We start from the raw sequence: 13,744 nt of genomic DNA, 5'->3' as shown, positions 1-13,744 counted from the left end.
ACCAGTGAAATGAGCTTGAGGTTGATAAGCAGATCTAGGAGAGAAACCTGGAGAAGGACCTAGAGCTTGGGAAAACCACTGAGTTTGACCAGTAGAAGGCATAGATTGAGGAGCAAGCCACTGATTTTGGTTGGTAGGAGCCATATATTGAGGAATACTTGAATTTGTCCATTAATTCCAAGCAGGTATAGGAGTTGGAGCAGTGTAGTTCCAAGGTGTGGACAACAAGGGAGGCATCATAGAGGAATGTTTGATAGCATATGCTAGCATCATGACCAGCTTTGAAGCAAATTTGGCACTGCACGTTGAATTTACCACCAAATCTGCCACGACTAAATGATCTTCCACCACGAAACTGAGGTATAGAATTAGGTTGCACCATAGAAGATGCAACAGGTTGACTCTGATTACCTTTAATCTCATTAAATTCTATTCAATCAATCAAAAGATTACGTTTCTTCTTCACTCAAACTCAGCTTCTCACACCATTTTCTGTCACGCCCTCTTGTTCTTTAGCCCTTCATCTTCTCCATTTTTAATTGTTTCATCTTCTCTCGTAAGCATCTTCTTTTGTTTCCAATATAAATGTGGTTGTTCTATTTGTCTCGTATTAAGGATTGTTGTTATTTTAGTGGGTTTTCACACCATAGTATTATAGTTTTAGTTTATGGATTTTTTTCTTCTCTTAAGAGTTTTAAGTTTCGATCGATTCCAAACCGTTTGAAAGCACCCAGTCAAACTGAAGCCCGAACAAACCTTAAACTGACTTAATTGTAAACTAAAACGGACGGAAATGGCCAATACTCTGATAGAAACCAACTGTTATATAAAAGAATATAGGGAAAATCCCTTTGAATTAGACAATAGTACTGCAGAACTTCGAGGGTCTGCACCTCCCAATGCCAAAATGGTCCATTTTCCTATCCAATTCGAAGATGACTAACTCCCTTACTGTTTTCCCTTATTTTATTCTAACCTTAAACACTCTTAATTAATAATATAATAATTCTAATAATTACCCACTAACTCTCCTAATAATTTAATATCAGTTACAAAACTCAAGAGTATAACAATACTCCCCCCTAAAGATTCACCTTGTCCTCAAGGTGAAAGAAATACACGGTAGGAAAAATGTATCCTCCCGGATCCCATAATTTGTAAATGAAATAGGATATTTTCTTGCTAATGACAGTCCTTTCGTGACTAGTTGTTGTGGCCACAGTGGCACCGGTGGTGGAAATTTCTTGTTCCTAGACTTCATCTTAGGAATAGTAGCAAACACCGACAATAGTGAGTCTTTTGCCTGTGATGAAGAAGCCGACTCTCCGTCACTTCTCTGGACCTCTGCTTCACTGGCAGCCTTCAATGAATCTGTATTTTTCACTTCGACGCCCACGCAATCAGATTTGATATCCACTTTACAAACTTTTTTTCACTGTATTGTTGGATTTGTGAGTCTTCAACTTTACCACCAATCTTTTCTTCAGTTGGAGATGATATTGGTTCTTGAATTTCATCGCTGTCTTGGATTTTCTGTGATTCGTTTTCAGACTCCAATAGACAATCCCAAACTTCTGGTTGAAATTTCTTGAGAATGGCCTTTACAAAATTCCACCAACAAGTATTTGGATGACTCTCCTTCCAAGAAATCCACCAATCAAGAGCATCTCCTCTCAATGCAAATGCAACAGCCCACTCAAGCTTCATCTCTTCACTCATTCTTCTTGACCCAAAATATTGCTCTGCCTGGATCAGCTACCAATAGGCCTCTCTTCCATCAAATCTTGGAATCAAATCTACAGTCAGATTCATGCCAAAATTTACAGCACAACGGTAGAAACTTCTTGGATCAGAACTGCTCTGATATCAGTTGATAGAAACCAATTGTTATATAAAAGAATATAGGAAAAATCTCTTTGAATTACACAATAGTATCGCAGAACTTCGAGAGCCTGCACCTCCCAATGCCAAAATGACCCCTTTTCCTATCCAATTCGAAGATAATCAACTCCCTCAATGTCTTCCTCTATTTATTATAAACCTAAACACTCTTAATTAATAATATAATAATACAAATAATTACCCACTAACTCTCCTAATAATTTAATATCAGTTACAAAACTCAAAAGTCTAACATATTCTTCCACACGAGGTTCTCTTCAAATGGATGATTTACAATCTGAAACCGCCTGTTGTCCAGCCCTACTTCTTATCTTAAGGAGAAGTTAATAAATGGGGCTTTTGGCTTGATATTCTAGGGATGTAACTTGTAAGGGATATGAAAACTATTTACCTGTTAAGATGCCTCAACTTCAGTGAAAACAACTTAGCCTCTTTTCTTTTGTTCTCACTATCATATAGGTTTTTTTATCATAAAGTTGGTTATTAGAGCTCAGTTTGTTCCAGAAATTGATATGGAACATCATTTAATCATAATGGCGTGTTTTAGCTTTGCAGGAAATGCATATAGCTCTTGGCCTACAGTGTGAAAAATCTACAGTGACGTCAAAACATGTTATCAGTATAACACGGCATAAGATCAATAGACCATCAGACTGGGAAACAGACAATTATCCAGATTATGAAAAAAGAATGATATTTAAATAATTATATAAGCATCCTTTTCTCTGCTTATCCCAGGGCACCCAAATTAATAAGGACCGACACTGTTCCAAGCTCCCAGAACGAAAAAAGACAAACAGAATAGTGTTATGAAATGATAAGTTTACTACATCAGTAACAAAAAGCTTCAAGTAGAATACACTAAAAATAATGTCTTACATTTGGTCTTGCTGACAAAATGGTCAGAATTCAAATTCATGCTCATCAAGTCAGATCAACCTCCAATCAAGATTCAGCTGCATCAACTGTATTTCTGAATGATTTGAATTGTCAATGATATTCTCTTAACAGAAAGATGCATTTTTTTTCAAAATTAATATCATCTACTCACTTGGGTGACTGTGAATCAAGCTGCATGGTAACTGGTCCATCATTGACCAAACTTACCTGCTCATGAGCACAGGTGTGAGGCATGTCAACATATGAAGTGTTTAATCTTCTCAACAATAAAAGCAAGAATTTGATGAAATAGCTTATACCTTCATCTTAGCTCCAAATATGCCATCTGTATGAATATCAAAAGGATCTTAAAATTACAAGTGAATATAACTGAATTTTAAAATGAATCAACACAAAACATGACAAATACAACTGAGACTGCTTAGATAATCTGTATCAACACTTAAAAAACAAGAAATGTATTTCCAACTCTTGGATATTAGAAAAAAATTGACTAGCCATTGAAAATTTGTAATCAGAGGCATTCTCAAAATTGTGTTTTTATAAATTGATGGGTTATCAGCAAAAATTACTTGATTGTGACACCATTAATAAGAAGTAATAGACATCAAAAATCACACACCAATCAAATTTTGGAATTAACAATAACTTGATTTGATGGAGAAGAAGGAAAGATTGCACTGGTATTTGTTTTTGTTATTTTTTATTGCAATAGATAATTTGCTAGTAATAGTCATTACCACACTGCATACAACCAATTTTCCTAAACACCCTACAGAGGTGTTAGACATTATACTAGACAGTAGACACAGCTATTGTAAACCACCCACTCCTTATCACATTACCACGAGGGTCCAGTACAAGTGGTCGGTGGAATGTGAATGTTGTAAAACCCGAGTATCAAGTTCAATGACCACAGATAAAAAAAGAAAAAAAAATCTCTAAGTTAGAGATGTGTTCAAAATAAGAAGGGTTCCAATCAAACTCACAGTGTGACTTGATGATCATACTGTAGAGTCCATAGCATAATATAATAAGTTCTTACTAAATTGAATACTTACTAAATTACTATCCTAATTTTCACACACCCTCTTCCTTTCACATTACTTGAACATCTCCTATATGTCTCTGGATCATGTATCTAATTTTCATTTCTCTTTATCACTTATTTGTAACTCTCTTCATAGCACACGACTTTGACGCACCATCAAGTTTTTGAGAGAATCAATGGTATAACATGGGTTTTTTAAAATACTACAACAACAACAACCAAGCCTTATCCAACTAGATGGGATCGGCTACATGAATAAACTTCGCCATAATATTTTATCAAAAACCGTATTTCTATCCAACTCATTAATCTTGAGATCTTTCTTAATAATTTCTCTTATAGTTTTTCTAAGTCTTCCTCTACCTCTAGTTGATTGACTACTCTCCATCTGATCTACGCTTCTTAAAACATAATTCATAAGTCTTCTTTCTACATGCACAATTCATCTAAGTTTATTTCCACCATCTTTTCTACTATAGGTGCTACCCAACACCCTATTTAATATTGTCATTTTTAATTTTATCTCGTCTAGTCTCACCATACATACATACAACACAATATCTTGATTTGTGCTGCACTTTATTTATTTTCGTGTTGGTTCTTTACCAACCAACACTCTATCATGTACAACATCATCGATCTTACAGTTTTTTGATAAAATTTCCTCTCCAATTGAAGTGGGACTTTCGTGTCACATAAAACACTAGAGGTCTTCCTCCATTTCAACCACCAGAGTAAATGGAAAATAATGCACTGTTATAACTTATACCTAGTTACATACTGAGAAGTCAAAGTATCAATTTCACAAACTACTTTGAAAATCACACATATGGTCAGTTGTGATTTGATGGCATTGTAAAACTGTTTACACCAACAATGCATCAAAAGTAAAATATTTTATCAGATCAAATAACAGAAATATAAATGAATTATAACAAAAAACAGATAACATACCTTTGATTGCATCAGCGTTATAAGCATTCCTAAACCTGTCCACTAAAGAGGCATAGAAAGGTTTGGCTCTTTGAGGCGCCATTGCCACATGGAAATCTGGCTTGTTACCCTTCAAGAATCCATACAAAGTAAACTGACTCACTGTACAAACCCATAATCAAGCAATTAAAATTGGAAAAACAACTTAATTCAGCATAATCAAACATTATCACATAATTACTTTATGTATTAGTTATCAAAATAAGGTCTTGTTTGGATAAACCGTTTAATTTGTTTACAACTTATAGCATAAGCGATTATACGTGGTTGCATGGTTTACCAAGTAAAACTTGATAATTTTTCTGCATGACACTATGATCCCATGCTTTGGCAGTATCTTCATTTGAAAACAGCCTCATGTTCAACACCTTTCGACATCTGTTAAATTTAAAAACTAAATACATAAAACGAATTATTGAATTGAAATTCGAAAAAGAGGAATAGAATCAAACATGTAATCGGCGTCGGCATCGGAGTCGGAATCGTGAATTCCGACGAGAACGAGAAGGCCGGGACCTATTTCCGATACGGTGCGGCCTTCGACTTCGACGGATGCAGAGTCCACGCGCTGAACCACCGCTCGCATTGCTCGGACTCTCAGTGCCTTCGAAATCTTTCTCTTGTTGTTTGGAAGTGTTGTTCTGATTCTGTTGTAGTTGTTGCCTAAGCATACGCAAACAAATCTACACGGCCACAGTGATTGGGTTTGGAACTGCATCTTCTTTTTTTTCTTTTAATTGTTGCTGTTGAAAATATTTTTTCCTTTTTTAATTGTAAAATATAAACTTAGGTGCCCAAGTTTTTTGAAATGAAAATTAAATAACAATAAAAATAAAAACAATCCTTATAAAACTTAATTTGTTGTCCTTAAATTATTTGAAATTTTTAAATAGGTTTAAAAAAATTTGTAATTAGGTCGCTAAAGTTCTTTTAAATTTGTAAATAGATTTTTAAAATAAGTTTTTGGATAAAATTTAAACGTATTAAGTTATGATTGGACTAAATCTTTATAAAATAAAATGGTCCAATACAAATGTCAAATACCTTTTTTCACGTTTCTTTGTTTTATTAAATATTTTTATAATATTTTTTTTATTTATTAAATCTTTAAACTATTACTATTATAATTTTTTATAAAAAAAATAACGATTATAATTTTATTTATTAATAGTAATGATGACAGCGGTGTCATAATGTTAGCTGGCAAATTTCGGCTAGGAAAAGTCAATTTCGACCAGGGGTTCCGTCGGAAGCTGCTCAACAGAAGGGTGGACGAGTCTGTCGGTCGACACATGCAAGCTTTGGTCGAAGTCGAAAGGTTTTGAGCGGAGAATGGGAATGTGGGCACGTAAAGAGGTCGTGGGTAGTTATGCGCCAAGATGGGGGAAGTTGACTGACACGTGGCACCACAAGAAGGCTTTGTAACCTCTCGACGGTTATTTTCTAACTAGTATTTAAGCCAATGTTATGTGAGAATTCTAGAGGTGGCAATTTGAACATTGGTAGTAGGGGTAAAGCTTGAAGTACCAAAGCGTTTACGCGAAAAAAAGTTATTTTCCTCACAAACAATGTATTTTGCCTCCACTTTATAATTACAAGTCATTTAATCTTCGCAAAGTTTATCTTTTGTCTTGTCTCGCTTTATCGTTTATCCTCTTTGTTTCAATACTTTATCGTTTCTACTTTTTATTTTACCTTTATTACTTCCCTGACTCGTCAAGGGTCTCATTTACACCCTTTCAACCTGTCAGAGACATTGTTTGCCGAATAGCCATACACCCGAAACACGAAGTCTGGGACTCCTTAGTCGGTTCTGCAAGTAAACCTCATATAGGAAGGCTAGAGATTATTGTGCAAAATAACAAATTGGCACACCTGATGGGACATCGACAGTGTTAAGTTGTATGTGATTGCGCAGTGGAAAGATAGCGTCTCCTAGACCCCACGAAGAAACGTCTTCGGCGGGAGACACAACGACACCACAGGCCGCTGACACCGGCTTTAGTATGGCATCGACGGTTTCAACAGCGTTTGTAGGACCAATTATGACGTTGTGTCAGCCACAAACGCTGACACTGACGACCATGTGAACTATTGGGCAACATATGCCCAGTTACACATCTCCCATACACAGAATGTTGGGAATGCCAACGAAGTTTATGGCAAGCATGCATAACCTCGGTTCGACTTACAGCGTGTTAACTGGAGATTTCGACAAATAGTTGAAGTTCTTTGGAAGTGTTACGTTTTGGAGAATAAATAAGAATGGTTGTGTCGAAGCTATTTGTTGAATTCTTTTCTTGGGTAAACAAATCTTTCTTGTCGAAGCCTGGGACTTAGAAGATTGTTTTTGGATCTCCATAAAGTTCTCTTCGACGTAGGCGTTTTGACAGATTCAAAGCTTCAAGCGGGAAAGATTTGAAATTTAAACGAAACAGTTTCGTCAGGCCAACACGTGGAAACATCTGAGACATGCAACGCTTGAAAATGTCGAACGTGGAAGTCATCTGTGTAGAGGCCGTTAGGGTCGAATTGTTATAAATAGGGGTCTTAGTTTTAGATTCCAGGGTGTTCAAACAGATATATAGAAATTCACAAAAATACTCAAAGTACCAGAGCGAGAGAAAATAGTTTTATGCTGAAAATGTATGTATGAAGAACACCATAATTTCGTTCATGTTATCTATTTCATGCAAGTTATTTAAATTAAAATTATTCATTGTCTTTTCTTCTGTTGAATTGCCCTTATTTTCAGTATTTTTATCATCATTTTTACCTTTGCATTTACATTTCACCAAGTTTTCATTTCCAGTACTTTCTCAAAACTTAAAACATTTACTTCAAGTCATTTATCTTCACCTTTTCCAAGTACTTTCGTTACCTTTAAAAAACTCTTTCCTACAAAGTTATCATCATTTACTCTTTATTCATAAAGTCATAAATTTCGTTTAGAATTATTGTCAAAACACTTTTCGTTATTCATAAACCAGAAACAAACTTAACCATGAGTGAAATCACCGTAATAATAGTTCTTGAGACACATGTCCTAGGATCAATCTAGTCGATCCTGTAAGTTACCAAAAATCTATAATATTGGAAGACTAGTGGTTGTTTATCAGAAATCACTGGTAAACAAATTGGCACGCCCAATGGGATAGTGTCAAAAGAATCGTTAATTACAATAGTTTGCTTTACTTTTACAATACAAAATTGTTGTTATTCTTTTGGTTTAAAAATTAGTGTTTTATGATCCTCAGAAGTGGTAGGATAGCCAACAATTCGTAACCTATAACCAATAGAAAAAACGCAAAAAAGATGGTTAATACAACCAGTCAATGGGAACAATTCCCTCCCCAGGGAACATGCACAATCAGAGCAAATTCGATTGATGTTTCCACTGAGATCCCTAGTGCACAGGCCATACCAACATCTGGATCCATGGCCTTGCATAATTCGACAACAATGCCTATTATGTCAGGCATAGCAGACATTCCTGCAATTTCAACCCCTAGGCCACCAGGATTCGAGAACTTTAGGCCTTTGAGAGAATACCTATATGGAATGCCATCTACTGTCATGGCGGGACTTCAAAACAATTCTTCCATATATACTCAACCACATAATACGGTTATTTCGCCAATTCAAAACTTTGGTTCTGGCATGAACCATGTAGGTCGAAATACCCAATCACAAGGAGTCCCCACCCTATTACCTACCCTTACAACGAATAACCAAGCAGCCTTTAGACAACAAATGGATGCCAGTAACCATGATATGGTAGGAGTTCTGGCCAGAGAAATGAATACCATTTTTCTCCTTAATATAGAATGTGAATATGACTAACACTGACAATGCCCAAACATACCAACAACTGTCAGCGCAGATGGGATGCATAGCAGATTTCCTAGGCGCCCCACGGTCTTCTGTTTGACGCATGACAAACCAGGTTATAATCCAAGGAGAAGAACCAACTATAGATCAGGTTCGACCACCAAGGCAAGCGCCTGACAAAAGGGTCATAGGGGCAAGATTGGAACAACAACCAATTCGACGGGAAGCCCCTGAAGAATAACCTAGGAGAGTGATAATGGTTAATAGAGACCAGGATGCAGACGAAGTAATTCATAGGGTCAGGCGGGAAAACATGATGGAAAATGACTTAACTAATATGATAGAAAGAATCATGGCCCAGAATGGTCTGAATATAGGACTTCGACGGCCAAATTATTCCTCTCCTTTATCAGAATATGTCCTACAAACAGAATTACCAAGGGGTTGTAAAATCCCTAAGTTCACCAAATTCTCAGGGGACATTAGTGAATCCATTATAGAACACATAGCCAGATACATGACTGAGGCAGGGGATTTGGCGAACAGTGAGAACCTAAGAATGAAATATTTCCCCAGTTCTTTAACGAAGAACGTCTTCACGTGGTTTACAACTTTGCCACCAAATTCCATAGATGCTTGGCCTCAGTTGGAAAGATTGTTTCATGAACAATTCTACATGGGCCAAACTAAAATAAGTCTTAAGGAATTAGCCAGTATCAAAAGAAAATTCATCGAACATATATACGATTATCTAAATAGGTTCCGTTTGTTGAAATCTGGGTGCTTTACAATAGTGTCGGAACACGAGTTGGTCAAATGGCCGCTGGAGGTTTAGACTATTTCATAAGGAAAAAGTTAGATACCCAACATCTAAGAGATATGGCCCAATTAGCAGATAGGGTTCGACAGGTCAAATGCTTAAAATCTGAAAAGGCCAGAGCGAATAAGAATTATAAGAAAGAGAGGGTCGCTTATGTCGAATTCGAAGATGGGGAGTCTGAAATCCCTGATGACCCATATGGTCTTGAGGAATTCGAAGTAGATTTGGCTGAATTAAAAGAAGCACCACCTTATGCCTACAAATTACCTACACCTTCGAATGGCAGGAACCCTATCGAAACTGAAAAGAATGATAGATTTCCTAAAAAGACTTACACATTTGATGTTACCAAATGTGACGAGATCTTCGATTTATTAGTAAAAGATGGCTAAATGATAGTGCCTCCTAATACCAAAATTCCTCCGTTAGAACAACGAAAGAAAAGAGGCTTCTGTAAATATCACAATTTTTTAGGTCATAAAACCTCACAATGCTTTCTTTTCAGGGATCTTGTTCAGAATGCAATTAGGGATGGCCGCCTCAAGTTTGCTGACAAAGGAAAAAACCAGATGAAGGTTGACGTTGATCCCCTCAACATTGTTGATACAAATTATGTTGAGCCTGTCGAAATCAACATGGTTGACATAGGAGAAGTGGAGGCTGTAAAGGCAACAGAAACTGAAGGCTATCACGATGTTCCCTTTGGAATCTCTGTCAAAAGGTAAACAGGATGCTAACGTCAAACCAAGGGCCACTGAAGGTCTCAAGGGGAAAGCAATTGAGGCTACTGAGGGCCTAAGGAAGAAATTCGAGGAAATTTCAATCACTGATGGTGCCAGTCCCCCCCCCCCCCCCCCCCCCCCCCCCCCCCCCCCCCCGAAAATGGAGGAAGTGGAGAAATGTCTGAAGATGGAGCAAGAGGGGATGCAATTTGGCTATCCCAAAGCCAACGAAAGCCTACGTGAATACCTTTGGAGATCTCACAAAAGAAATTTTGACATGTTGTTGTGCCCAAGGTGCAGCATAAGAATATGTCGAAGGGTGGCTGAGGATTATGAAAGATGGCAACAAACAAAGATTGAGATAAACTGGAGGAAGGAAAGCCAATTACAGAAGGTGTATCCCACGCCAGGAGAAAGCCTTCTTGGTTTTATTGTGCGTTGCTACAAGTACGAAACAGAATGCTTGATGTGTCCCAGGTGTGGGGCAGTGTACAACGGAGAATTAGCTGAAGCGTTCGAAAGAATCCCATCTAACCAAGGTTGGGACGGACATGGAGGTAACCCAAATATGTATATCTTCGACAAGAAGGGAGCACCTAGGAGGCCAGACAACCCTCACCCAAGGGCGAAAAGAGTTATATTTAAACTACCAACGGAAATCCCTGAGGACAAATGGACTCAAGCGGGGGTCGAAGAAAGGAAAGTAGAGAAGTTTTGAGGATGGAGGAACAACCTCTTGGGCTTATAGAAAACAGTTCCAGGCATCCAAGAGAGAGGCTATCAGGCTAGAGAACTACAAAGGAAATAATCATATGTCAAGATCCCAGTGGAGAAGACATCAGAGGTTGAGGAAGGCTGAAAGAGAGATGAATCCAAAAGAGACTGGAGAATCCAGCAGCGTCAAGGTTCCCCCAAATGTCACGAATTCGACCAAACCACCTGTAGGAAGGAAGTTGTTTCCAGATGAAAACAAAAGTCAGAAAGTTCAGAAGGAACAAATAAGAGAGGAGGAAATGCTCACTGACGACTTCGATTCCGACGGAGTGTCTTCTGTTAATATGAATTGCAATGTAGTCTCAGTCCTGCCATACGAATATAACCAGGAGACAGAGGTTGAAGATAATGAGGAAGCGGATGCTGTGGAGATGGCGAAGCATAAACCAGTGTGTTACTATGTTCTCAACAGCGGCATTGTCGAAGAGCAAAACACTCTTTTTGAAAGGCCTCACTAAGGGATGCAGAGTCACCTCAAGCCCCTATACATTAGGGCCAAAGTTGGACATGTATGGGTGAATAAAGTTCTGGTGGATGGAGGAGCAACAGTCAATTTGATGCCCCAATTCATGTTAAAGAAGATAGGTATGTTTGACACTGATGTCAAACCTCACAATATGGTATTGTCAAATTATGAGGGTAAGATAGGACAGACTCTGGGTGTCATACAAGTGGATCTGACTATTGGATCAATCACAAGACCAACAATGTTCATGGTAATACCCGAAAAGGCAAATTACAACTTACTACTAGGAAGAGAATGGATACATGGAATAGGGGCGGTTCCTTCGACCATGCATCAGAGGATATCCATCTGGAGAGAAGATGGTGTGGTAGAAAATGTTGAAGCTGACCAAAGTTACTTCATGGTAGAAGTAAACCATGTAGACAAGAAGAACTTCGATAGGAACTTGGCTCATATAGGACCATGCCACCCAGCTGAAGAAGGCTACGCCCCAAATGAAAATGCATTGTACTTCTTGACTCTTCATCCTAATGGCTTTCAGTGGGATAGGGGAATTATGGGAGACCTAGAAGAAGGGGAATCATCTAAAATACGGCCAACAGGCTGGGATGAAGACCTGTATTATGCTTGAGTCTTCTTTTTTCGAAAAGATTTCGGCCTACATGGCTGAGAATAAAAGACAAGCGGCTCTCGAAGCTGAGATAACAAACATGGCTGACAAAGCCACATATGGTGAAATCTATAATACAGGACCTAGGGAGTACTCTAAACTAAAACCCCCTGACGAACAGGTACCTGTGGAACTAATAGAATAGAGGTTAGATTCCATCTATGACGAAGAGCCTCTGGGATTCGAAAAAGACCCAGTAACGTCAAGTGTGAAGATGTTAGCGCAAGATCCTCTTGAAGAAATTGATCTCGGAAATGGGAGTACAAAAAGAATCACCTACATCAGCACTAAACTGGACCCCAAGTTGAAAGTAAGAGTAATTGAATTGCTGAGAGAAAACAAAGATTGCTTTGCTTGGGACTACGACGAGATGCCTGGTTTGAAGAGGGACTTCGTCGAATTAAAACTGCCTATCAAGGATGGCAAAAAGCCCATCAAGCAGACTCCAAGGAGATTCGCCCCGGAGATCCTTTCAAAGATCAAAAAAGAGGTCGAAAGACTTCTTCGGTGCAATTTCATTAGGACTACAAGGTATGTCGATTGGATTGCAAATATAGTTCCTGTTATTAAGAAAAATGGCTCTTTACGAGTGTGTATAGATTTTCGTGATCTAAATACAGTAACTCCTAAAGATGAGTATCCAATGCTTGTGGCAGAGATGCTGGTTGACTTAGCTGGAGGCTATGAATATCTCAGCATGCTTGATGGATATTCTGGCTATAACCAGATTTTCATTGCAGAAGAGGATGTTTCTAAAACCGCCTTTCGATGTCCAGGGGCAATAGGCACTTATGAGTGGATAGTTATGCCCTTTGGTCTAAAAAAACGTTGGGGCAACATACCAGCGAGCAATGAATTCTATATTCCATGATTATATAGAGACATTTATGCAAGTGTACATAGATGATATTGTGATAAAATCCACGTCAGATGAAGATCATCTAACCCAGCTCAGCCAATCATTCGAAAGAATGAGAAAACATGGCTTAAAGATGAATCCTCTTAAGTGTGCATTCTTTGTGCAGGCTGGAGATTTTCTGGGCTTTGTGGTCCATAAAAAGGGGATAGAAATCAATCAGAATAAGACGAAGGCTATTATGGAGACCAAAGCACCATCAACCAAGAAATAATTGCAATCATTATTAGGTAAGATAAACTTCCTAAGAATATTCATCTCAAACTTAAGTGGTCGAACTCAAGCCTTCTCTCCCCTCCTACGCCTGAAACAAGGGAAGTTCAAATGGAATGACGAACATCAAAAGGCATTCGACAATATCAAACATTATCTGATGAATCCTCATATCTTGGCACCACCATGTGGAAAGAAGCCTATGAGACCGTATATATCAGCTTCCGACACTACCATAGGTAGCATGTTGGCGCAAGAGAATAAAGATGGCGTCGAAAGAGCCATTTATTATCCTAGTAGGGTTTTAAATGATGCAGAAACTAGATACACTTCAATAAAAAAATATGTGTCTTTGTTTGCATTTCTTTTGTACTAAACTCAAATATTATATAAAACCTATTGATTTATACGTCTTTTCACATTTTGATGTCATCAAGTATATGTTATCTAAGCCAATAATGCACAGTCGAATTGGCAAATGGGCTT

At 37.9% G+C, this 13,744-nt stretch overlaps 1 protein-coding gene across 9 annotated transcripts; it reads right to left on the bottom strand.

Annotated features, from left to right (window-relative positions):
• Positions 1–806: 806 nt before the first annotated feature.
• On the bottom strand, positions 807–5,637 carry LOC127138014 (uncharacterized). Of its 9 annotated transcripts, none has more exons than XR_007808729.1 (7): positions 5,299–5,637; positions 5,127–5,224; positions 4,808–4,948; positions 3,102–3,127; positions 2,954–3,009; positions 2,782–2,875; positions 807–2,494 (listed from the first exon to the last, which is right to left on the bottom strand). XR_007808729.1 is itself a non-coding variant. In XM_051064424.1 (6 exons), the coding sequence occupies exons 1-6, from the start codon at positions 5,562–5,564 to the stop codon at positions 2,848–2,850; spliced, it is 615 nt and encodes a 204-aa protein (XP_050920381.1). In that variant the 5' UTR covers positions 5,565–5,637; the 3' UTR covers positions 2,578–2,847. The 9 variants fall into 9 exon arrangements, 3 of the variants coding, with proteins under 3 accessions (XP_050920381.1, XP_050920392.1, XP_050920404.1); XR_007808730.1 differs by having other exon boundaries at positions 807–1,796; XR_007808731.1 differs by having other exon boundaries at positions 2,782–2,867.
• Positions 5,638–13,744: the final 8,107 nt, after the last annotated feature.

Source organism: Lathyrus oleraceus, chromosome 1 (assembly GCF_024323335.1).
Source record: "Lathyrus oleraceus cultivar Zhongwan6 chromosome 1, CAAS_Psat_ZW6_1.0, whole genome shotgun sequence".
In the NCBI taxonomy this organism is placed as follows: domain Eukaryota; kingdom Viridiplantae; phylum Streptophyta; class Magnoliopsida; order Fabales; family Fabaceae; genus Lathyrus; species Lathyrus oleraceus.
The sequence above is the reverse complement of the archived record's forward strand: the minus strand, read 5'-3'. Positions and strand labels throughout refer to the sequence as shown.

What these genes read in the sequence shown, in the direction of transcription:
- LOC127138014 (XM_051064424.1), bottom strand. Translation starts at nt 5,564, where the DNA reads ATGCAGTTCCAAACCCAATCACTGTGGCCGTGTAGATTTGTTTGCGTA. An exon ending in TAACGCTGATGCAATCAAAG is followed by an intron (nt 3,128 to 4,807) that starts GTATGTTATCTG and finishes ATATTCATACAG; the next exon opens with ATGGCATATTTGGAGCTAAG. An exon ending in TATTTGGAGCTAAGATGAAG is followed by an intron (nt 3,010 to 3,101) that starts GTATAAGCTATT and finishes GCTCATGAGCAG; the next exon opens with GTAAGTTTGGTCAATGATGG.